At 42.2% G+C, this 26361-nt stretch overlaps 1 protein-coding gene across 1 annotated transcript; it reads left to right on the forward strand.

Moving 5' to 3' along the window:
- The first annotated feature begins 4174 nt into the window (after nucleotides 1-4174).
- On the forward strand, nucleotides 4175-7357 carry LOC123500532 (kinesin-like protein KIF28P). The gene is made up of 5 exons (XM_045249225.1): nucleotides 4175-4193; nucleotides 5580-5770; nucleotides 6350-6482; nucleotides 6851-7033; nucleotides 7161-7357. The coding sequence occupies exons 1-5, from the start codon at nucleotides 4175-4177 to the stop codon at nucleotides 7355-7357; spliced, it is 723 nt and encodes a 240-aa protein (XP_045105160.1).
- Nucleotides 7358-26361: the final 19004 nt, after the last annotated feature.

Below are 26361 nucleotides of genomic sequence, written 5' to 3' on the forward strand. Positions count from 1 at the left end.
AGGCAGGGCGTGGTGAAGCCATTATTAAATTTTGATTTGAAGAGAGTGTAAAAGTGTAAGGTGTTGTAGTGTAGTGTAGGAAGTAGTAGAAGTTGTCTTTAGAGGGCAGGCTGCAGCTGCTCAATTGTATAAATGAGACATATATATATATATATATATATATATATATATATATATATATATATATATATATATATATATATATATATATATATATATATATATATATATATGTACTATTGAAGTCAACAGCGAGGTCTGCATTATTCTTTTTGTACAGCGTATTTTGTGTTTTTCGCACAAGGGCGCGTTCGTCCGGTTTTAGTTGGTGGAGTAGTGTGCCAAAGTCCATTTTCTCTAGACGTCTTTCGGTCTTGATCAGACCATCTTCAGGAGAGAAGTGAGTGCAACTTGTGAGGATGCGGGCTTATATGGGCGGCGGAAGCAGGTAGTCGCGTCAAGTAGCCAGTCAGAGCGCGGATCGAGTTTCGTCTGAAGCGGCCAATGAGCAGCCGGCTACAGCTCCGTGTGGCTGTCGCTGGGATGGTAACGAAGATTCTGGCTGCTGTTGTATGTTGATGGTAGGTTTTTCTGAGTAGATATGTACTGCTTCCGTCATCTTGAGTCTTCTTATGTCGTTTTCTTTAACTAGGATGGTGGTGTTGCTTTCCATGTGATGTCGCTTCAGGATGATGCCGTGTTCATTCATGTAGTGTCGTCTTATAGCGCCGTCTTGTAGGTGTGCTGTAATTCTCTTTGATAGGGTTGTAGATGTGAAGCCAATGTACCTCGAGTTTAGGTGACTGCAGTCACCAACAGTGCATGTGTGTTGGTACACGACGTTCACTTCTTGCAGGGAGTTTGTCGGAGGAAGACAGCTATTCTTCATGATGAGGCTTGCGGTTTTCTGGTCTTGTAGTAAATGATGACTTGGAGTTTAGTGTCTGTGTTGATGGGCGAGACGTTGTTGTGGATGATCTTCTTTACGGCTTTCTCGTCTTCTTTGTATGCTGAAGACATCGTGTTCTTGTAGTAGAGAGTGATGCACGATGTTTGTTGCTCGGGCGGATTCTCGCGGATGTAGTTGTCCATGCGGCGACGTATGACTTCGTCTATTTCTTGCTGCGGATAGCCGTTGTTGCAGAGAAGCTGGGAGATTCTTTTAATTCAGCGTGGACTGCATTCCATGAGGATGAGTGTGTGAGAGCCCTCCTGACAAAGGCATTGATGACGCTGTGTCTATATTTTTCTGGGCAGTCACTTTTTCCGTTTAGGCAGAAGCCGAGATTCGTAGATTTAACGTAGACTGACGTGGAGAAGCAGGAGCTTGAACGGTGCACCATGACGTCGAGGAAGGGGAGCTTGTTTTCTTCTTCTAATTCGTGTGTGTAGTTGAGGCAGGAGTGTTTCTTGAAATTCTCGATCAGGTGCAGTACTTCCTCTTCAGTGTTGGCGTTGATGAAGATGTCATCGATGTATCTTGCGTAGACTGTTGGTTTTATGTCCGGGTTTTCCGCGAAAACCTTTTCCTCGACGGCCCCCATGTAAAATTGGCAAAGAGGACGCCGAGAGGAGACCCCATGGCGACGCCGTCGCATTGTACATACATCTTGCCATCTGGTCCGTAAAGGCAGCTTCCTTGGTGCAGGTGCGTAGCAATGTCCGTAGAGTTTCTTCAGGGATGGTGAGTTTCTTGCCGTCTGTGTGGTAAACTTCCTTGCAGATGATTTCTATGGTGTCGTCTATTGGGACGTTGGTAAAAAGTGATTCAACATCCATCGATGCCATGATGCTGGAGGGGCGCGCCGTTTTTAAGATGTCGAGAAACTCAACAGTTGATTTGAGGCTGAATGAAGCTGGTACGAAGGGTGTGAGGAGTTCATTAAGCCTTTTGGCTAGTTTGTACGTGACGGCTGGCGTTTGGCTGATGATTGGTCGTAGTGGGTTGCTGCGTTTGTGGATCTTGACGTTGCCATATGCGTAACCGAGCTTGTGGTCACCTTCGATAAGGGGGAGTTTCGTGTCGCAGGTGCTGTTGTTGTGCCGTATTAAACGATTGAGCTTGGTTTTATGGCTTGAGTTGGGTTTCTTGTTATGTTCTTGAATTTTGCAGGATCAGCCAGGATGGAAGACATCTTGTTCATATATTCCTCTCTATCGAGTATTACGAAAATTGAGGACTTGTCTGCTCTTCGTATGGTGATTTGATCGTTATTCTTGAGTTCCTGGGCGGCACTTTTTAATTCTGGAGTCAGCAGGTGGCTTCGTGTGTGTCCTCTTGTAACTTTCGCCTCACGGGTGATCTCAGCTTGCAGGTTGGGAGATTGATTTTCTTCTCCTTTTCTAATCGTTGGATATCATCCAGTAGTATTTCGAGTTCTATACGCTTCGTGAGAGTTTTGCGTTGCCCCATGACGTGGCAGTTTAGACCGAGGTTCAGGAACTCTTGTTGTTTTTCTGTAAGCGCTGCTTTACTGAGGTTGATGAACTGAGGGATTTTCTTTGGAATGTCGATTGGTCCGCCGTACAGGGATGCGATTTTACGTCCTGTTCTGAGCTTGCCTTCCGCGAGATGGTGCTCTGCAAGCCTCTCAAGAGCAACGTTGATGGTAGAGCGTAAATTGTCCGGTACGCTTGCTTCAAGCCATTGGCTGCGTAGCTGTGCCAGCGAGTGAGTGAGTGACTTCTGAAGATTTCGTTTCTTCTTTAGTTCTTCTTTGAGGAATTGTAACCTCTCCGCCGGGGTAACTCGCTTGCTGTTGGTCTTGTGACAAAGAGTATATTTCGGGAGTAGACCATTTTGAATGCATGTACTATTGAAGTCAACTATATATATATATATATATATATATATATATATATATATATATATATATATATATATATATATATATATATATATATATATATATATATATATATATATATATATATATATATATATATATATATATATATATATATATATATATATATATATATATATATATATATATATATATATATATATATATATATATATATATATATATATATATATATATATATATATATATATATATATATATATATATATATATATATATATATATATATATATATATATATATATATATATATATATATATATATATATATATATATATATATATATATATATATATATATATATATATATATATATATATATATATATATATATATATATATATATATATATATATATATATATATATATATATATATATATATATATATATATATATATATATATATATATATATATATATATATATATCGTTTTAGTTAATCACCAACGCTTTATTACCCCGCCTAACCACATCGCGGAGTATTTGTATGTACAACTGAGGTGGGTTACTGACCATGGCATAGGCTACTCATTGTAAGGACATCCAGCCATAAAAAAACAAAAAACTTTGACCAGTTCTTGAAAGTTCTTGAGCACGAGCTCTTGAGTGAGGCGTCAAGCAACCCTGCTTCTCTGTTTAGTGAAAGCGTAACTTGCACCTCAATCTTTATCTGTCAAATATGTACGGCTCTGCATTTATATAGATGGCGAAGTCGTGAATTATATTTCTTTATCTAATCCCTATGTTATCCATAATAAAACATCATTAGCAAAATTTATGTGTATTTGTTTTGATATTATATCAGTTACGCATAAATACGATGAACTATACTGAAGACAATGATAGTTCATTTAAGTTGGAATGATATATATCAGGGATTCCAACTTTACTGAACTATCATTATCTTCAGTATAATTCATCATATTTACATATCCTTAACCGATATAATTTTAGAATAAATATACATAAATTTTGCAAATGATGCTTTTTTATTTTCCTTTATTTATACCATGTGGGCTTTTCACGGGAATTTATGGGCAAAGGGATACTTTTGGGGTACCTCCTATCTTAAAGCCCACCCGCTAAAGGTGGGCCGTTGCCCTGAGTGAGGAAGCCCAACCTACACTCGGACCGTGGACAGGATTCGAACCGTGCCCTTGGAGACCCCTCTGACCCCAAAGCACGCATGGTTCCACTGTAGTACCACTGTGGCCCCTTTGTCAATATTCAGCCTTTCCTTTTGCTTCATTGTGCGAGTCAATTTTTTTTTTTTTTTTCTACTTTAATTTGTGACAGTGGTGAGTATGTTTGCCAGTGCAGGACGTGAGAGGTCCCTGGCACTCGTTTCCTCTCCATGATCCCTTCTGGCTGTTATCATGTACTCCCTCACTCACTCACTCTTTGCTCTTCTCACTCGACTCACTCACTCCCACTCACTCAACTGTTTCCTTCCCGCGCATCCAGTCACCCACTCATCTGACTCCTTCCTTCTCTTACTCATCCTGTTCTTGTCTTTGCTTTTACTTACTCCCCTTCTCTTCTTTATCTCCCTTATCTCCTAACTCTCCTATGACACCTTTTTATTCCGGGTGGTCTGTGGTGGGGGAGTATTTTAGTGGAATGCGCGTGACTTAACAGTCACGCTACCGGAGACTTTTTTTTCCATATTATTATACAATAACCAAGCTGTATGAGAAAGAAACTTCCTATCCGTGTGCTTAAGAGATAGCTGTAACACCTCCCATCTCTTGCATTTTAGAGTGAAAAACACGTTCGCGGACTTTAGTAGGTATTAAACCTCCTATCTTGTACTACATGCACTGCTACGTATACAAAATGGGTTCCTGTACTAACTGGGAGCTCTAAAACCCCTTATCTGATCCATTAAGGGATAAAAGCAGCAGATTCCTTTAAAGGGCGTCTAACCTGTGGTAATGAAACTCTCTACTTGATGAAGCAGCCTTCTTGTTCTTATTTTTGGCTACAGTGTCATGTCAACTTCAGGGATTTTAGAAAACAGATATCACTGGTCAACAGTCACGGCGTGTGAAATTAACCCACACCTTTCTTAGTGTCATTCCATGTTCACCTACCCATTTTATTCTACAAATGCATGAGTGAATTTGATTGCTGTGTGTGTTGCAGGCGTGAGGAGAGCTGAGGCTGCCTGAGTGAGGAGCATTGCTAGGGAAGGAAGGTAGGAAGGAAGGAAGGAAGGCACCACTACAATGGCTGAAGAAGAGAATGTGAAGGTGGCGGTTTGGGTCCGGCCAATGATATCCTTTTAATGCCAAGAATGAGATCTTTGGGAGAGAAACACACACACACACACACACACACACACACACACACACACACACACACACACACACACACACACACACACACACACACAGTAAGTTTATTGACCACAAAATACAAAAGAAACATAAAATTAGAAAGAAAACAAACAACAATTAAATAATCCTAACATCCAAGTAGGTGGAATAATCATTGTCCAATATTTTGTTAAGATATCAATACACGTTCAAGGAAACCATTACACACACACACACACACACACACACACACACACACACACACACACACACACACACACACACACCTTTGCTTCTATCTATTCTATTCCTTTTCCTATCAAGTTATTTTCATCACTATCTTTAGTTTCGTATTCCATCAGCATTCCCCTTAACTCTGGCACACAATAAGCGGGAGCTGCGACGAAAGGCCAAGTGCGTAGTGAGCATGAAGGAAATATCACCACGGTCACCAACCCTGATGACTCGGCCGATGTCAAGTCCTTCACCTACGACTACTCTTACTGGAGCTTTGACGGCTGCAAGGAGGAGCCAAATGGCTACTTTGCCAAGCAGTCACCCAACTCCAAGTATGCTGATCAGGTGAGAGAGAGAGAGAGAGAGAGAGAGAGAGAGAGAGAGAGAGAGAGAGAGAGAGAGAGAGAGAGAGAGAGAGAGAGAGAGAGAGAGAGAGAGAGAGAGACACGTCATTCTTACGCTAATCTGGAATATAAAACTAAGATTATCAGTTATACTATAATTTGGACTCAGAAGTATTCACGATATCGATTAACTACTAACTCAGAAAAAATGTCATCGGATAGCTGCTATAATCTGATGGCGTTAGCGTGATGATCTGTGACGGTAACGACCACCTATGGTTATTGCTATCATTGGTGTCATCAAAATCACATTCTGGTTATTTCTGCTGGTCATTATTATCATCCTCTTGGAGTCATCATTATCAACTTTTCTTTTCTCTTCATCATTCATCATCATTAGCTTGGCCTCTTCTCATCATCACCATCTTTTCCTTCTCTTCATCATCAATATCATCATCTTCCTTTTCATCATTACCATTATCTTTTTTCTTCTTCCCTTTATCATCCTCATTACATTTTCCTGTTCATCACCATTAAGAACTGTCACTATAAATGCTAAGCTTTCTTCGCCTTTTGACAGAACACGGTGTACAATGATCTGGGAGGTGGAGTCTTAGCAAACGCCTGGGCTTGTTATAACTCCACACTGTTCGCTTATGGGCAGACAGGCTCGGGAAAATCTTGGTCTGTCATTGGATATGGATCCAATAAAGGTAAAAAATAAAAAAGTCCACATTTCATAGGTGTTTTCAGATGTTTCTCCTCAAAATTTTGGATGAACCTTTTGACTGCATTCTTTGGAGACTTTTTTTTTTTTTTTTTTTTTTCTTTTGTTGCCCTTAACCATAGATAGTTGTTGAGTTGTTGAAAGCCTGCATGGTTCTCTTAAAAGTTCTGCATATCCATCACGTGAAATCAAAAGAATGTTACAATTTCATGAAATTGATCGTCAATGTATCCTGATTCTTGAAAGTGAGAGAAAGAAATGAATGGAAAACAGATGGATGGACAAAGAAAGAAACATACAACACAGTGTAAAGAAAGGAAAAAAACAATAAAAAATCTATTCCTAAACTTTCAGGAATCGTGCCATTGTTCTGTAACGATTTATTTAATGGCATCACACAAAACACAGAGGAGAAGGAGTTTGAAGTGAGGTTCAGCATGTTGGAGATCTACAATGAGGTAGTTCATGACCTGCTCAACCCCACCAAGAGCAAGAAAGGCCTCAAGGTCCGCCAACACCCGAAGAAAGGCTTCTATGGTAAGTACTATTGTGACGACAGGAACTGATGAATGTCAATAGAATCGTTTAATCGTACTCATATCTCAAGGTAAAATGTGTCCCAGCATTGAAGGGGTAAATCACACCCAAACAACCTTCTGAACAGCTGAAGGCCTCAAGCTGGCTCTGGTCACCAACTACAACGAAATTGAGCAGAAGATGAACGAGGGCACCGTCAACCGCACCATCGCCTTCACCAACATGAACGCCACCTCATCCCGCGCCCACACCATCGTTGGCATCACCGTCATACAGAAATTCAAAACAATGCTGGACAAGAAACAGCAAAGCAGGCCGTTGTGAACTTGGTGGATCTGGCTGGCAGGTGTGTGTGTGTGTGTGTGTGTGTGTGTGTGTGTGTGTGTGTGTGTGTGTGTGTGTGTGTGTGTGTGTGTGTGTAATTACCTAGTTGTATTTACATAGTTGTATTGTAAAGGGTTCGAGAGGGGCTCATAGTGTCCTGTCTCCATATCTCCACTGATCTAATATTTCTTTAAAGCTATGTATATTATGTGCTGTAACAACTTCATCACTCAATGTATTCCATTTTTCCACCGTTCTATGTGGAGAACTTTATTTTCCAATAACTTACACACACTGCCTCTTCCTGATCTTCTTTGCATGTTCTCTTGTCCTTCCAGCTTCATCTGCCACCAACACCAGGTCTTGCTTGTCTATCTTTTCAACGTCGTTAACTATTTTATAAATTGTTATTACGAGGAGGTAGTAGACACCTACCGAAACGATAATTTACTCCCAGCGAGGTCTAATAGCACTAGTTCAGGGAGTGCTGTGAACTTTCCATTAAAGCTAGTTGTGATCTCACTGAACGTTTCCCTTTGTGTCTCACAACTCAAGGGGGCAGTCACAGCCTGCCCTCCAAAGATAACTCTCCTTCACACAAAACTACATGCACTTATCACACACACATACACACCCTTCCTTAAAATTCAAAATTCAAAATGGCGACTCCAAATCCATCCTCGGAGTCCCGTTCTGGGAGGGACCAGAAATGTCCCCAGGTCGGACTGCTCTCTTGCTGGCGACCCAAAATGTCTTGACACCTCCTCGACTTTTTCGTCATTAACTTCGCAGTCTTAGATCTAATTTTCAATCTGTAGAACACCACCTCTCCTTCACTATACCTCATCTTCTTTTCCTCACCGAAATACAGCTGTCTGAGGCAACTGACAGTAACCCTTTCTCTGTTCCTTCTACTTTCTCTATCCTCATTCTCGCTCCAAAGTTGGATGTTGCGTCTATGTGCGCTATGACTTAACTTGCTCTCTTGCCCACGCTCTCGAATCTTTTGAGTTTTCCACCATCTGGCTTAGACTTGATAGTCACTACCAAATTTATCTGTGCTGTCTATCTCTCCCCTAACTCCTCTGACTATAGTAAATTCTTTGACTATTTGACTTCCAAAGTGGAGCACATCTGTCCCTCTACCCTTTCATAGAGATCTCCATTTTTTAAGATTTCAATGTTCACCACCAGCTTTGGCTTTCCTCTCCTTCATTGACCATCCTGGTGAACTAGCCTTTAACTTTGCTATCCTCCGTGACCTAGAGCAACTGGTGCAGCACCCTACTCGTATTCCTGACCGTCTTGGAGATACACCCAACATTCTTGATTTTTTCCTTACCTCTAATCCTTCTGCTTATGCTGTTACCCTATCTTCTCCGTCGGGCTCCTCCGATCACAATCTCATTTCTGTATCTTGTCCTATTTCTCCAATTCCTCCTCAGGATCACCCAAAATGGAGGTCACTCTGGCGTTTTGCCTCTGCCAGTTGGGGGGATGTGAGGATCGAGGTATTATGCTGATTTTCCTTGGAATGATTACTGCTTCTGTGTCAGAGACCCATCTCTATGTGCATAAAAGAGGTGATAGTGTCTAGCATGGAGGCGTACATTCCTCATTCTTTTCTCAACCGTCTAAACCTTGGTTTAACACAACCTGTTCTTGTGTTATACATGATAAAGAGGTTGCCCACAAAAGGTACTTGAGCCTTCCATCTTCTGAATCTCATGCACTTTATATTTCTGCTCAGAATCATGCCAAGTCTGTTCTTCAACTTGCCAAGCACTCTTTCATAAATAGAAAATGTCAAAATCTTTCAAACTCAAACTCCACTCGTGACTCCTGACATCTGTCCAAAAACATTTCCAATAACTTTATCTCTTCATCTTTCCTCCTTTATTTCATCCTGATGGCACCACTGCCATCTCTTCTGTTTCTAAAGCTGAACTCTTCTCTCAAACCTTTGGTAACAACTCCACCTTGGATGATCCTGGGATTATTCCTCCTCTCCTCCTCCCTCTGACTTTTCATGCCTACAATTAAAGTTCTTCGTAATGATGTTTTCCATGCCCTTACTGGCCTAAACCCTCGGAAGGCACCTGATGGGGTCCCTCCTATTGTTCTCAAAACTGTGCTTCAGTGCTTGCACCTTGCTTGGCCAAACTCTTTCAACTATGTCTATCGACTTCTACCTTTCCTTCTTGCTGGAAGTTGGCTTACAATCAGCCTGTTATAAAAAAGGGTGACCGTTCTCATCCCACAAACTACCGTTCTATAGTCTCTTGCTTGTCTAAAGTTTTTTAATCAATCCTCAATAGGAAGATTCTTAAACATCTATCACTTCACAATCTTCTATCTGATCGCCAGTATAGCTTCCATCAAGGTCGCTCTACTGGTGATCTTCTGGTGTTCCTTACTGAGTCTTAGTCATCCTCTTTTAGAGATTTCGGTGAAACTTTTGCTGTCACGTTAGACATACCAAAAGCTTTTGATAGAGTCTGGCACAAAGCTTTAATTTCAAGACTGCACTCTTACGGTTTCTATCCTTCTTTCTGCAACTTTATCTCAAGTTTCCTTTCGTTCTATTGCAGCCGTGGTAGACGGCCACTGTTCTTCTCTTAAATTTATTAACAGTGGTGTTCCTCAGGGTTCTGTCCTATCACCCACTCTCCTTCTATCATTCATTAATGATCTTCTCAGCCAAACTTCTTGCCCTATCCAATCCTACGCTGATGATACTTACATATTTCCACGTTCTTTCAGAGACGATCATGAAGTTATCAGATCACGCAGGGACGCCAGAGAACGTCTGACTTCTGATCTTTCTAAGATTTCCGATTGGGGCAGAAAAAAATTAGTAGTTTTCAATGCCTCAAAAACTCAATTCCTCCATCTATCAACTCGAAACAATCTTCCAGACAACTAAACCCTCTTCTTCAGTGACACTCAACTGTCTCTCTCTTCCACACTGAATATCCTCGGTCTGTCCTTTGCTCATAATCTTAACTGGAAACTTCACATCTCATCTCTTGCTAAAACTGCTTCTATGAAGTTAGGCGTTCTGCGGCGTCTCCGCCAATTTTTCTCGCCCCTTCAACTGCTAACTCTGTACAAGGGCCTTATCCATCCTTGTGCTCTTCGCATGTTTGAGGGCGTTCTGCTCACACAGCTTTATTAGAGAGGGTGGAATCAAAAACTTTTCGTCTCATCAACTCCCCTCTTCTAACTGACTGTCTTCAGCCTCTTTCTCACTGCCGAAATGTTGCATCTCTTTCTGTCTTTTGTCACTATTTTCATGCTAACTTCTCTACTAATCTTGCTAACTGCATGCTTCCCTCCTCCTGCGGCCTCATTGCACAAGGCTTTCTTCTTCCTCTCATCCCTATTCTGTCCAACTCTCTAATACAAGAGTCAACCAGTATTCTTAATCATTCATACCTTTCTCTGGTAAACTCTGGAACTCTCAGCCTGCTTCTGTTGTTCCACCTTCCTATGACTTGACTTCCTTTAAGAGGAGGTCTCAAGTAATTTGTCCCTAAATTTTGGTTAACTCTCTTGACTTTTAAGGAACTGGCAACCAAGTGGGCCTTTTATCCCATTTTTGTTGCCCTTGATCAGTTGCCCCTCCTTCATAAAAAAATGATCTAATCTTTCCCTGCAGTCTCTCGGCATTCCTTTTATTAGTTTGCTCTTAATCAACCTGTCCTGAGACGGCACGTCATCAGCATCGGTCCTTACGGTAACCAAAGCTAGTTTACATTTCAACCTTGTCATAAACTCGATGGGGTCGTCCTTCACCGAATATTTTAAATCATTCAGAGAATCAAATAACCTTTCCTCATTCTGGTCCGTGAGCTCCTTTGTAAGATATTGCTTAAATTGTGCCCAGGTTACTTCCTTCTCCACTACCGTTTGCACCAGTAAAGCTAATGGGGCTTCCACACGCATTTTAACTATCTGTTGCCTCTCTCTATTATCTATTGAGCAACTTTCCACCTGTGAGAAAAAAAAAAACAGCTAACCGGCCAACTCCTACTCCACTCAAGTGACGCAGTTCAAGGACGGGATGTCACGGGGCTTCATGAGGCATTTAACAGGGACACTCGCAGGCCTCTCCTGTTCTCTCTAACTTCCTGCAACAAATCGTAGACACAATCACGCAAGGCATCTACCTTCATCTCTAAGTTATTTACTGGTTCTGCACCTGACGGACTTACGCTCGTTATCTGGTTAACTACCGTATCATCTTCGGTTTTAACTACTGGTTCATTTTCCTTTTTAGGCGTCCACTCCGCCCTTAAGCTCAGAAAATCCGCCAACTCATCCATAACGAAAGAAAAAATACCTGACAACTTGTCACAAACTGAACAAAATGAATATTGAGTGAACAGTGGCTTTCTGTTTCACCAAAACACAACTTAAATTCTCATTATAAAAACAACGTACCTTCCTGTGGAGACAAGAAGCTAATCACACCAAAATATCAAGGCATAAGAAAACAACTTATTGAAAAAAACATGCCAGAACATATGAGCCAAATGGGAAATGTAAAAAAAAAAATTACCCCTAAACTGAAAAAAAAAAAAATAAATAAAATTTTGGTCTCCTCCCCTAGCTTATCCGCGCGGATAAACTAGAGGTGGGAGGGTAGCAAGGGGGACCGACACGGCGCCAACTACCACCCAAAGGTAATTACTTGTGGGGGGAGTGTGGGGGCCCCCCGTGCTACCGCCGAACCACCAACAAAACATCATGGGGGAAGGGACGAACACCTAACTCTCACTGTTCCCCTTCCTCTTTCCTGCCGCTGTGACTCCATACTGGCTACTCGAAACATGAGAAAAAAAAAAAAAAATAAAAAAATAAACGGAGGAGAAACACCACTTCAATACTAAACAAGGGAGGGGGGATAAACAGTTACGTGGGTCGATGTGCCTATATAAAACACATCTAAACCGCTGCCACCATCTATACTGAACCTTCGTGAGGCTCAGTCTCTTGTACTGGGCCTACGTGAAGCTTAGGCCGAGTAAGGGGAGCAAAGAAAGATGTAACGAATCCAAGGGGGGGGTGATGAACACACCAAGCTTAACTAAATCGACCCTTTAATTCAATAACAACTCATCACAGTCAGATAACTTCCTACCTAGCCTACCTATAAGACGGGAGACCTATGGGGAAACCGTGGGTAACTCAACTGTAGATGAGAGGGCGTGAGGGTGCGTGTGGTGGCGTCCCGAGAGGTAAAATGGCGGCCCGTCCTCGCGGCGTCCTGCTTCTCTCTCTCTCTCTCTCTCTCCTGGTTGGGCCTGCTGTGCTGGAAGTGGCAGAAGGTTCCACAGGAACGGTGCTCGAGACGAGAGCGGGGTGATGTTCTGAGGGTGACGCCACCACGCTCCTCAGCTTATAAGGTGACAGCCATGATGACTGCGCACGCAGCCATACGTCATCTCCTTTCTCCCCCTACAGGGACTCCCTATATAAGAATTCCTAGCTACACATATGAAAGGGAAGATGAGGATTTGGACTAAATAAATACCCTAATAGTGGGTAATAATCCCACTCCAGTACTGCTACTCGGTACATTATCATGAACCATTATTAGCACTCCTCTTCCTCCCCTTAATCCTTCCTGTCTCTCCTCTAGCTATTATATCCCTCCTCTTTAAAGTTACCATGGATCTGCTCTCTTAGTTTTGTTTCAACGATGCACATTACATTCGGCTTTTTCTCTTTCAAATAATCCCTAACATCCAAGATACTTGATAACAACCCATCTATATTAGTATAAGTCACTCTTAATTTCTTGCCTCCTCCACTACCTCCTCTTTCTTCTGTACATACCACTTCTTTAGACGTCTCCTCTAGCTTTTCTCTTTTTAAATAATCCCTAACATCCAAGATACTTGATAACAACCCATCTATATTAGTATAAGTCACTCTTAATTTCTTGCCTCCTCCACTACCTCCTCTTTCTTCTGTACATACCACTTCTTTAGTCTCAAATCCAGAACCCTCCAGTAAAAATTCTTCTTCTCCATCTCTGTCCTTTTCTCTTTCTTTCCTTACCTTCACTTTTTAGCACTTTCTCCTTTTCCCTCTCCATAGGTTCATATCTCTTTTTATCCATATATCCTTGTGTTTAGTATCACCGGCCAGCTTCCCTTTCCTAGCCATAATTTCCTCTACTGCCACTTGGGATCTCATTTTCACTTTCATTGGTCTCCTACCCACTTCACTGCAGCTTCCTAGCCTGATCACTTCTTCCACCTCCTGGTCTAGTTCTTGTGTGCTGTCTTGAACTTGTTTGATAACAGTTTTGGCCAATTCTCTCTCTTCACGTTCTCTTGTGAAATTATTTGGATATTTCTTTTCATTCATCCCAAAAATCATGAAGCTTTATCTTATCCACTGTATCCCGCACCAGATCTTCTTTCTCTTTAATTGTGTGTGTGTGTGTGTGTGTGTGTGTGTGTGTGTGTGTGTGTGTGTGTGTGTGTGTGTGTGTGTGTGTGTGTGTTTATTTACCTAGTTGTATTTACCAAGTTGTATTGTATAGGGTTCGACCGGGACTCATAGTGTCCTGTCTCCATATCTCCATTTATCTAGTTTTTCTTTAAAGTTATGCACACTATGTGCTGCAGCAATTTCCTTATCCAATGCATTCCATTTTTTCACTGTTCTGTGTGGAAAACTGTATTTTCCAACATCCTTCACACACTGCCTCATCCTGATCTTCTTTTCATGTCCTCTTGTCCTTCCATCTTCCGCCAACAGCGCCAGGTCTTCTTTGTCTATTTTTTCAATATCATTTACTATCTTATACATTGTTATTAGGTCCCCACGTTCTCTTCTATCCTGTAAAGGTGGCAGTCCCATTTCCTTCAGTCGTTCTTCATATGTGAGGTCCTTTAATTCCGGCACCATCATTGTAGCAATCTTCTGTATCCTTTCCAGTTTTCTTATATCTTTTTTAGAGCTCGGAGACCATACCACTGCTGCATATTCCAGCCTTGGGCATATCATGCTTGTGATGATTTTTTTTCATCATATCTTTATCCATGTAATGAAATGCCACTCTTATATTAGTCAACATCTTATATGATAGTCCATATATCTTGTTCATGTGTTTATCAAGGCTCAGATTTTCTTGTATGATCACTCCAAGATCTTTTTCCTCTTTTGTCTTCGTTATTTGCTCGTCCCATCAAATAGTTCCATACTGGTCTTCTCTTAATCTTTCCTAGTTCCATTATGTGACATTTCTTGGCATTAAACTCCAATTTCCACTTCTTGCTCCATTCATAAATTTTGTTTAAATCTTCCTGTAACCGTAGACAGTCCTCTCTGGTTTTGATAACTTTTAGCAACTTTGCATCATCGGAGAATAAATTCACATAGCTGTTTATCCCAATGTGAATGTTGTTTACATAAACTTGAAACATAAAGGGGGCTAACACTGACCCTTGTGGCACTCCACTAGTTACTTTACTCCAAGATGAGTATGTATCTTTGATCACAGTTCTCATTTCCTATCCTTCAAATAATCTTTTGTCAATTCGAGCAAGGTTCCACGCAGTCCTCCTATATTCTCTAGTTCCAAAGAAGTCTTCCGTTAGGGACTTTATCAAATGCCTTTTTAATGTCCAGGTATACTGTGTCTACCCATCCATCTCTGTTTTCAAGTCCTGCAATAACTCTGGAGTAGAAGCTTATTAAATTTGATACACATGACCGCCCTGTCCTAAATCCAAATTGTCTGTTCGATATGACTTGCTCCTCTTCTAGAAATTTAAACCACTTTTCTTTGATAATTATTTCACATAATTTCCCTACGACACTTGTAAGTGACACTGGTCTGTAGTTTAGTGGTTCAGTTGCCTTTCCTCCTTTAAATATCGGTATTACATTGGCTCTCTTCCACTCGTGGAACTTTTTCTTCATTCATTGAACTTTTAATTATTTCCCAAATTGGCTCCAGTACTTGCTCTTTACATTCTTTTAACACCCAGCCTGATACACCATCTGGCCCCATTGTTTTTCTGACCTCCAACCTGTCCAGTAATCTTCCAATATCCTCTTTGTGCACTGCAATCTCCTTTAATCCTTGGCAATCCAATGTCCTATTAGGTTCTGTGAAATCATCATCTTCAGTGAATACCGTTTTGAAGTTCTCATTCATTATTTCACACATTTCTTTCTCTGTTTGGTATGTCTTTCCTTCTTTAATTATTTTTCAATTGTTTCCTTATTCCTTAAACTTGTAGATAAGTTTGGGTTCATCCTTGTTTTTTATCCACTACATCTTTCTCAAACTTTCTTTCTTCCTCTCTCCTTACTCTAATATATTCATTTCTAGTATCTTTGTACTGCCGACTATTATAGTCATTTCCTGCTTTAAAAGTTTCTTCCACGCTTTATCCTTTGCATATTTTGCTTGTAAGCATCTAGCATTGTACCAAGCATGTATTTTTTCTGAACTCTATAAACAGGAACAACTTTTTACTCCTTCATAGTATTTTTGTAAGAATATATCATATTTCTCTTGTACAGTCTTCCTGCACATAATATTACTCCACTCAATATCAGCAAAATAACTCCTTAATTTTTCAAAATCCGCTCTTGCATAATTTAATCTCTCTCCTTTATAGTCCTCTCTGTAACTTATCTCGTCTTCCTCCTGCATTTGTATCTCTACTGTCACATGATCACTTTTCCCCATTGGACTAAGGTATTGTATGATTGGAGGGGACTCTGGTTTCTTTGTGAAGACCAAGTCAAGCAACGATGGTTCTTCTTCCCCCCCTGTACCTTGTGGACTCCTCCACCCATTGGTCCATTGTATTAACCATAGTTAGCTGTAACACTTTCTCACTTCACTGCCCAGCATTTTCCATTACTTCCATCTCTCTCCAGTTTATTTTTTTACAGTTAAAGTCTTCAACTAAGAGTATTCTTCTATCTCTTCTTATCATGTTATCTAGGCACTTTATCGCCTCTTTACATATCTTTATGCTCTTCTGATCCCCATGTATTAGTCTTTGGTGGAACATAAGTGACTATAATTTTCCTTTTCTTCAAATCTTTTGTTTAGATTGTTACTCCCAGTACTTCCACTTTATCCTCTTCATATTGCACATCCTCCACACATATGTTATCACGAACCATTATTAGCACTCCTCCCCCTTTATCCTTCCTGTCCTTCCTCCAGGTATTCTATGATTATAACCTTCCTCTTTAAAGTTGACATGGATCTCTTTTCTCAGTTTTGTTTCAACGATACACATTACATCTGGCTTTTTCTCTTTCAAATAATCCCTTACTTCCAATATACAGTAAGTCCTCGTTATACGGTACATATGCGTTCCTGAAAACCTTACCGCATATCGAATTTACCGTATACTGAATCCATCATAACATGTAATATTAGAGAATGCGTTCCAGCACGTCGAAAGTCACCCCTACAGAAATACAAATACATGTAAATAATCATTAAAAAAAAAAAAAAAAAAAAGTAAAGTACTGCGCAAAAGAAATAAACAGAAAATGTTTTTTATTTACCATTCAATCGCCATGTATTCTATCAGATGATGTCCCTCCCGAGGCTAAGGGACAGTAGGGATTTCAGCCCTTACTCATCTTCCGCTGAGTGGGCAGACGAGCATAAGACATCGTCGTCTGCTCTGTCGGAAGCAGATGTAGAAGGGCCAGCTGTAGCGGGTCGGCACGTTTCAATGGTTTGAAGAAAGAGAATATTGAGGAAGGGCCACCTGTAGCAGGGTCAGCACAAGGACGGCATGTCTGACTGGCTTGAAGAACGAGTAGATGGAGGACTGTTTAGTTTTTCTTGTTTTTCATCATAGATTTCTTGATAAATCTTGACACTTTTCTTTATGTCATGAGCCACTTTGCTACTCCTGGCAGAATTTGGGTCACGTTCCTTCAGAGTTCAGAGTTTTCAGAGCTTTTTCGATACCACCGAGACATTCTCTAAGAGTTTTGATGTCCACGCACAGGTTCTTCCTCGTCTCCCTCTTTTTCTGCCTCCTGTGATGCCTTGTCTAGCTCTATAAGTTCATCATTTGAGAGAGATTCAGCATGGCTTTCCAAAAGATCTTGAACATGATCATCATCATCATCAACATCGAAGCCAGCCCTATGGCACAGATTTACTATGTCATTTCTGATCGCACCGATGTTGTCTTCAGCGAAGCCTGGGAAGTCATGTGCGCATTCTGGCCATACTTTATTCCACGCCAAGTTCATGGTAGACGTCTTCACTTCGTCCCAAGATGACTTGATGTTATCTAAGGCGTGCTTGATGTTATACAACTTCCACTATTCACTGATAGTGGGTTTGCCAGGCCCATCTGTGCCCTTTATCAGTTGCTGCATGGTTCACCGCTGGTAGTAGGCTTTAAATGTTTGCCATGATTACTATGAATATATTAGTGCTTACAATAAACCCTTTAATATTCCATTTATTCATCTAATTAGTAATGCATGTAAGTAACATGTAATGCAGTTAAAAGGGGGAAGGGAAGAGATAAGAGATTCCAAGGGTGGTCAAGTTAAAGTTAGTACTGTGAGTGGCGGGGAGGTGTGGTGTGGATGACGTCATCACCCCTGCTCCCCCACGCTGGGCCCTCTTGGATGACATGAGCGGATACCGTATCTGCGAATTTTTCTTACCGTATATCGAATCGAGGGTAGTAATTTCCAAATACCGTAACTATGAATTTACCGGATAAAGAACTACCGTATAACGAGGACCTACTGCATTCTCTTCCCTTTCTCTCTTCTCCTCATCCTTTTCATTAAGCCTCTCTTTTCCTCCTTTTCTCTTTCTCCCTTCTCCTTCTTCACCGTGCCTCTCTTTCATTCCTTATCTTTCTTCTTGTTCCTCCTCCTCCTCCTCCTCCTCCTCCTGTTAAACACGCTGATGCAGAGAAACCAACCCTCCAGACACCTTCATTACCGACACAACAACATAACCACACAAAAGGAATGAGGGAGGGAAAATGAAGGAGGAAAGAAGGAAAAGGTACAGGATAGGGAGGAAAAGGTCATGGAGAAAAAAATGAAGAGAGAGAGAGAGAGAGAGAGAGAGAGAGAGAGAGAGAGAGAGAGAGAGAGAGAGAGAGAGAGAGAGAGAGAGAGAGAGAGAGAGAGAGAGAGAGAGAGAGAGAGAGAGAGAGAGAGAGAGAGAGAGAGAGAGAGAGAGAGAGAGAGAGAGAGAGAGAGAGAGAAAGAGAGGTTAGAAGCACGTCATGTAGAATAGGTCTACGAAGTAAGGGTAAAGGATTGAGGTGACTTGACGCACCTCGTGGCCAAACAGAAGCAGCTGTGTCGCCTCTCACAGAACGTGTTCAAGGTACAGGAAGGAAGGAAAGGGCGTTGCTGTCTGTGGGGCGCCTGCAGGTTGTGTTGGTGAAGGTGTTTTGGGTGTAGTTGTATAGGTTTGTTTGGTTTTGCTATTCTTGTTGCTATTGGTAATGGTGCTAGTGCTGGGAGTGATGGTTGTAGTAGTAATAGGTATAGGTGAGTAATAAGGAGGCGGTGGCGCAGTGGATAAGGTGGTGAGCGTGGGATCGGCCAGACATCCACGCGTAGGTTCGAATCCCACCACCACGTACAGCCTTAATTAAACACTTTGCCATTTGTCGAGTGGTTTAAAGTTACCTACATGTCACCATGATACCCAGGTTCTAGGTGGTTACACCCAAGATGAGCTTGGGTGGTGATATGGGCCCTAATATGGGTACCACTATAAATAAAATTGCTTGCGCCACTAATGGGCGGAAGCTGAACTGCGCTTCCTATATATACACTCTTCAAGTGAGCCTACTGGCGCTATAGGCCTTAACGTAAAAAAAAAAAAAAAGGAGGAAGAATTAAGGAAAGAAAAGGAACAACATGAGAAAGTAAAAGTAGAATACAAAGAATGTAAATAGAGAGTAAGAAAATAGAAAGTAAAGTCACTTGTGGCAGAGGCGTGGTGTGAAGGAGGCCTTAGTGTTAATTGGTGGGCAGTGGTGGCGTGCTGATCAGTGGGTAGCGGCGGGCAGTGGAAGCCTCGGTTCTTGTCGGTTAGGTTAGGTCAGGTTGGTGTCGTTAGTTAGGTTAGGTTGGTTTCGTTGTTAGGTTAGGTTGGTTTCGTTGTTAGGTTAGGTTGGTTTCGTTGTTAGGTTAGGTTGGTTTCGTTGGTTAGGTTAGGTTGGTTTCGTTGGTTAGGTTGGTTTCGTTGTTAGGTTAGGTTGGTTTCGTTGTTAGGTTAGGTTGGTTTCGTTGTTAGGTTAGGTTGGTTTCGTTGTTAGGTTAGGTTGGTTTCGTTGTTAGGTTAGGTTGGTTTCGTTGGTTGGTTAGTTGTTAGGTTGGTTTCGTTGTTAGGTTAGGTTGGTTTCGTTGTTAGGTTAGGTTGGTTTCGTTGTTAGGTTAGGTTGGTTTCGTTGGTTAGGTTAGGTTGGTTTTTCGTTGTTAGTTAGGTTAGTTGTTAGGTTAGGTTGGTTTCGTTGTTAGGTTAGGTTGGTTTCGTTGTTAGGTTAGGTTGGTTTCGTTGTTAGGTTGGTTTCGTTGGTTGGTTTCGTTGTTAGGTTAGGTTGGTTTCGTTGTTAGGTTAGGTTGGTTTCGTTGTTAGGTTAGGTTGGTTTCGTTGTTAGGTTAGGTTGGTTTTAGGTTGGTTAGTTTAGTTTCGTTGTTAGGTTTTTTGGTTTGGTTAGGTTAGGTTGGTTTCGTTGTTAGGTTGGTTTCGTTGGTTAGGTTGGTTTCGTTGTTAGGTTGGTTGGTTGTTAGTTAGGTTTTAGTTTCGTTGGTTTCGTTGTTAGGTTGGTTTGGTTAGTTGTTAGGTTAGGTTGGTTTGGTTAGGTTAGGTTGGTTTCGTTGTTAGGGTTAGGTTGGTTAGGTTAGGTTAGTAGAACGGCCAACCACTGCACCAACCAGGCTGGAAGGATGTCCAGCTGCTCTGCCATAAGGCTTCGCCTTCACCCTCGTACCCTGCCCCTACTGCCTGGTCTTGCCTATGTGAGGGTGCGTCAGCCTCAAAATCCTATTAATCTAGACAGACCTCTTACAGGTTATCCTCAGAATATAGATTGAGCGTTATCAGAGTCCTGGCTGTCGCTTTCCAGGTCAGCATCATAGTCCAGACTGATTTCTTCTGGGTCTGTCTCAGAATCTAGGCTGGCGCTTTCCAGGTCACCCTCATAACCCAGACTCTCCACGTCCAGGTCAGCCTCAGAATCCGTGCTGTCCTGGTCCAGGGCGTCCTGGAAGTCATCCTCAGGATCCTGGCTGACCTGGTCCAAGGCGTCCTGGAAGTCATCCTCAGGATCCGTGCTGACCTGGTCCAGGGCGTCCTGGAAGTCAGCCTCGGGATGGAGGCGGGCCTGCCGGAGCACCCTCCCGAGCGGCCGGCAATGTCGCCATCCCCAACCCGCTTGCCATTGCAGAACAGCGCTGTGTAGGCCTGACTGCTTCCCTTTTTCTCACCTACGAGGCAGAAGTAGAGGGCCGCCTGGTTCCCTCTGGCGGTGCACTTGAGAGCCCGCAGAAGGTCAGCCAGGGGCATTTCCTTCTCAAAGACACGGGTGCCACCCGCAAAGCAAGTCACGGTAACTGGAGTCTCCCGTCCTTCTTCATCAGACGGTCCAGCTTGATGGTCGCCACCTGGGCGGCGGCGTGTAGCCCGTCTCCTTGCCGTGGAAGGTAAAGGCAGCCAGAAGCCGCCGCCTCTTCCAGCACCAGCAGGAGGTCCTGCTGTAGGACAGCTTGATGCCATCCACCATGCCGCAGTCGCCCTGCAGCCTGAGCCCTGAGGTCACTTTGAGTGCAGAATATTTCTGTCCCATTAATTGCTTCCTCAACTAAATTCAAATCATGTATGTCAGTGGAAAAATTCGAGGAACCCCAACTCGCCTTTACCGAGCTTGGCCCTTTTTCCTTCAGCGGTGCTAATCAGCTGGCAGAGAGAGAGAGAGAGAGAGAGAGAGAGAGAGAGAGAGAGAGAGAGAGAGAGAGAGAGAGAGAGAGAGAGAGAGAGAGAGAGAGAGAGAGAGAGAGAGAGAGGAAGAGGAAGAGAGAGGAGAAAAAGTTTAAAGAGGAGGAGGAGGAGGACGAGGAGAACGAGGAGAAGGAAATAAAGATAATAGGTTGGAGAAGATGCAATGAAGATTGCTAAAATCACGTAAACAAGGAAAAGAGATAGGAAAATAAGAGGAAACAAGGAAAATGACAGCAAAAAGTAGGAGAGAGAGAAAACAGAGAGGAAATGAGAAAATTGGATTGAGAAAGAAGAAAGAACTAAAATCAAGCAAGAATATGAAGGAAACTAACAGAGAAGGGATGGAGTAAAGAAGAAAAAGATGGAGGAGGAGGAGGAGGAGGAGGAGGAGGAGGAGGAGGAGGAGGAGGAGGAGGAGGAGAGGAGAAGAAGAAAAACGAAGATAGAAATGTTAGAAAGAAAAGAGAAAATGATCAGTGAAGAGAGAGAGAGAGAGAGAGAGAGAGAGAGAGAGAGAGAGAGAGAGAGAGAGAGAGAGAGAGAGAGAGAGAGAGAGAGAGAGAGAGAGAGAGAGAGAGAGAGAGAGAGAGAAAAAGGAGAAAAAAAAAAAGGAAAGCAAGGCAGACTACTTTTGTGTTAGTTCCTGTAACTGGAGGGAAAACTGAAGGAGAGGAGGAGAGAAAGGAAGGAAGGAAGGAAGGAAGGAAGGAAGAAAGGAAGGATGGACGGAGGGCGGAAGTAACAAATGAAGGAAACTGAGAACAAAATACATGATGTTTGAGTCTTTACATGGAAGGAGGAGGAGGAGGAGGAGGAGGAGTGACTTCTTGAATGATAGAGTGAAAGGATGGAAGGATGAGTGAATGAGAGAGTGAGAGAGAGAGAGAGAGAGAGAGAGAGAGAGAGAGAGAGAGAGAGAGAGAGAGAGAGAGAGAGAGAGAGAGAGAGAGAGAGAGAGAGAGAGAGAGAGAGAGAGAGAGAGAGAGAGAGAGAGAGTGTTTTAATGGAAGAAAAGGAGGAGAAACGTAAGAGTGTATAAAGATGACGAATGAAGTAGAGGAGGAGACAAATGGAGACAATGTAGGAGGAAAGGAGGAAAGGTCGATGCTTCCGCTGTAAAAGGCAAAGGAGGAGAGAAGAATGGAAGGAAGTAAAGAAGGAAGGAAGAAATGTACAGAAAACGAAGTAAGGAAAGATGAAAACAATGAAGAAATTAATGTACTGTCTTAGAAAGAAAGGGAAGAAAGAGAGAAGGAAGGAAGAACGAAGGAAGGAAGTAATTAAGGAAGAAGGAAAAGAAAAGCAATGAGGAGGGGAGGAAGGAAAATTGGAAGCAGTGAAATAAGGAAGGAAGATAAATAAAGAGAAAATGGAAGAAAAATACAAAAATAAAGAAGGACAGAAAAAACAAAGAGCAAAGGAAGGAGAAAGGAGTGAGTGACAAAGGAAGATTATAGGAAGGATAAAGTAAAGAAAGTTTTCCTCTTCTCTTCTCCTGCCTCCTCTTCCAATTACGTACTTGATAACAAACCATCTATGTTAGTATAAGTCACTCTTAATTTATTACTTCCTCCACGACCTCCTCTTTTTTTCTTAGATACCACTTCTTTAGTCTCATATCCAGAACCCTCCAGTAAAAATTCTTCTCTATTTCTGTCCTTTTCTCGTTTTTTTTCCTTAGCTTCACTTAGCAATTTCTCCTTTTCCCTTTCCTCTATGTTCATATCTCTTTTCATCCATATTTCCTTGTGATTGATATCATCGGCCAGCTTCCCTTTTCTAGCCATATTTTTTTCTACGGCCACTTGAGATCTCATTTTCACCTTCATTGGTCTCTTTCCTCTTTCACTGTACCTTCCTCTACCTCCTGCTCAAATTCTTGTGTGCTGTTCTTGTACTCGTTTGATAACTGTTTTGGCCATTTCCTTTCTTCATGTTCTCTTGTGAATTTATTTGGATTTTTCTTTTACTCATCCTATAAATCACAAAGCTTTTTCTTGTCCACTGCATCTCGCACTAAATCTTCCTTCTCCTTGATAGCCTCTATTATAGCGACTTTGGTGTTCTCCTGAATTTGCCTCCTTACCACTTCTGAAAATTTGACTTTTCCTCTTCTTGCTCTTGTTTCCATTCATTTCTTAATTCTTTCAACTTGTTATCACCTAGACCACCTTCTACCCTGTCTGTAATCCCGTGCTGCACTTTATCCTGCAAGTTCTTTAGAGAACTTTCATAATTTTGACATGTTGTTTTAAGAACGTCATTTTGCTTCCTTATTTCTACAATCTCCTCTTTCAATTCTTGGTTTATTTCACTTACTTTCTCACATTCAGTTACTCTTGGTTTCAGGGCTGTGTTTTCTGCAAGCAGTCGGTCTTGTTTATCCATAAGACTGGTTATCACCTCCTTCATGTTTCTTAATTCCCTTTCTACATAAACAAGTCTTCTCATATTACTTCGTTCATCCCGGAAACCCGCGAAATCCTTATCCATACTATCATCAGTCAGTTTTCTTAAACCTATAGGGGTTTCTATAATGCGTTGGTTCCCACTCGCCGTATGTTTTGGTTCTGTCGTGCGCCTGGCAGCGCTACTTGGTTCCATCTCTCTCTCTCGTTGTTCATTAATTATCTATATGTGGTCTAACACTTATTTCCTTTGGAGATAGGAGAACCTATGGCCCCCTCTCCCCCTATACATACATCTAGGCCTGTGGTCTAACTCCTTTTGAAGTAATCTCAGCGAGCTGCTCAGATGCGTGCGTCCTGCTCGACGGCTCCGCGCGTGTAATTCACCTTTTGATCTGCTGCAGTCTCTGACGAGACAGCCAGACGTTACCCTACGGAACGAGCTCAGAGCTCATTGTTTCCGATCTTCGGATAGGCCTGAGACCAGGCACACACCACACACCGGGACAACAAGGTCACAACTCCTCGATTTACATCCCGTACCTACTCACTGCTAGGTGAACAGGGGCTACACGTCAAAGGAGACATACCCAAATATCTCCACCCGGCCGGGGAATCGAACCCCGGTCCTCTGGCTTGTGAAGCCAGCGCTCTAACCACTGAGCTACCGGGCCGTGTGTGTGTGTGTGTGTGTGTGTGTGTGTGTGTGTGTGTGTGTGTGTGTGTGTGTGTGTGTGTGTGTGTGTGTGTGTGTGTGTGTGTGTTTTACCTAGTTGTGTTTTACAGGAAAAGAGCCATGCTCGTGCTATCCTGTCTCCATATCTGTCCAGTTTAGCCTTAAAGTCAGGAATATTTCTTGCTTGAACCACTGTTTTATCCAAGTTGTTCCATGTTGCTATGCTTCTGTTTGGAAAACTATACATTTCTTAAAGTCTCTTCTACATACGGTCTTATTATTATTTATTTATTTTTTTTTTTTATGTTATGGCCTATAGCACCTGTAGGCATACTTGAAGAGTATATGTGGGAAGCGCTGTTCTACTTCCACCCATTAGTGGCGCAGGCAATTTTATTCGTAGTGGTACCCATATTAAGGCCCATATCACCACCCAAGCACATCTTTGGTGTGACCACCTCGAACCTGAGTATCACGGTGACATGTAGGTAACTTTAAACCACTCGACAAATGGCATAGCTTCAAAGTGATATATGGTGGGATTCGAATCTATGCGTGGATGTCTGCCCGATTCTGTGCTCACCACCTCATCCACTACGCCACAGCCTCCACCTCCTCTACCACATCATGATACACGTTAGACACATCAAAAGCTTTTGACAGTCTGGCATAAAGCTTTGATTTCTATCCTTCTCTCTGCAACTTTATCTCAAGTTTCTTTTCCGACCGCTCTATTACTGCTGTGGTAGACGGCTACTGTTCTTCTCCTAAACCTATTAATAGTGGTGTTCCTCAGGGTTCTGTCCTGTCACTCACTCTCTTTCTATTACTCATTAATGATCTTCTTAACCAAACTTCTTGCCCTATCCACTCCTACGCTGATGATACCACCCTACATCTTTCCACTTTCTTTCAGAGACGTCCAACCCTTCAGGAAGTCAACAGATCACGCGGGGACGCCACGGAACGCCTGACTTCCGATCTTTCTAAGTATTCCGATTGGGGCAGAGAAAATATAGTAGTTTTCAATGCCTCAAAACTCAATTCTTCCATCTATCAACTCGACATAACCTTCCAGACAACTATCCCCTCTTCTTCAATGACACTCAACTGTCTCCCTCTTCCACAATGAATATCCTCGGTCTGTCCTTTGCTCATAATCTTAACTGGAAACTTCACATCTCATCTCTTGCTAAAACAGCTTCTATGAAGTTAGGTGTTCTGAGGCGTCTCCGACAGTTTTTCTCGCCCCTCCAACTGCTTACTCTGTATAAGGGCCTTATCCGTCCCTGTATGGAGTACTCTTCGCATGTTTGGGGGGGGGTTCCAGTCACACAGCTTTGCTTGATAGGGTGGAATCGAAAGCTTTTCGTCTCATCAACTCCCCCTCCTCTCACTAACTGTCTTCAGTCTCTTTCTCACCGCCGAAATGTTGCATCCCTTTCTGTCTTTTATCGCTATTTTCATGGTAACTGTTCTACTGATCTTGCTAACTGCATGCCTCCCCTTCTCCTGTGGCCTCGCTGCACAAGGCTTTCTTCTTCCTCTCATCCCTATTCTATCCAACTCCCTAATGCAAGAGTTAACCAGTACTCTCAGTCATTCATTCCTTTCACTGGTAAACTCTGGAACTCCCTCCCTGCATCTGTATTTCCGAATTCCTACAACTTGTCTTCTTTCAAGAGGGAGGTATCGAGGCATTTGCTCCCCTAATTCTGGCTGACGGTTTTGGCACTTTTTGCACTTTTTAGAGAGCCAGCACTCAAGTGGGCCTTTTTTAACTTCCTTTTTTTTGCCCTTGGCTGGCCCTCTTCCCTACGTAAAAAGAAAAAAAAACTATGAATGAACATTACTGGGGCCAGAACTGTTTCCTGTGGAACTCCACTAATAACTCTACACCATTTTGATTCTTCACCCTTTA

This window comes from Portunus trituberculatus, unplaced genomic scaffold, assembly GCF_017591435.1.
Source record: "Portunus trituberculatus isolate SZX2019 unplaced genomic scaffold, ASM1759143v1 PGA_scaffold_395__13_contigs__length_335263, whole genome shotgun sequence".
Taxonomy (NCBI): domain Eukaryota; kingdom Metazoa; phylum Arthropoda; class Malacostraca; order Decapoda; family Portunidae; genus Portunus; species Portunus trituberculatus.

What these genes read in the sequence shown, in the direction of transcription:
- LOC123500532 (XM_045249225.1), top strand. An exon ending in ACTCCAAGTATGCTGATCAG is followed by an intron (nt 5,771 to 6,349) that starts GTGAGAGAGAGA and finishes GCCTTTTGACAG; the next exon opens with AACACGGTGTACAATGATCT. An exon ending in TGGATATGGATCCAATAAAG is followed by an intron (nt 6,483 to 6,850) that starts GTAAAAAATAAA and finishes CTAAACTTTCAG; the next exon opens with GAATCGTGCCATTGTTCTGT.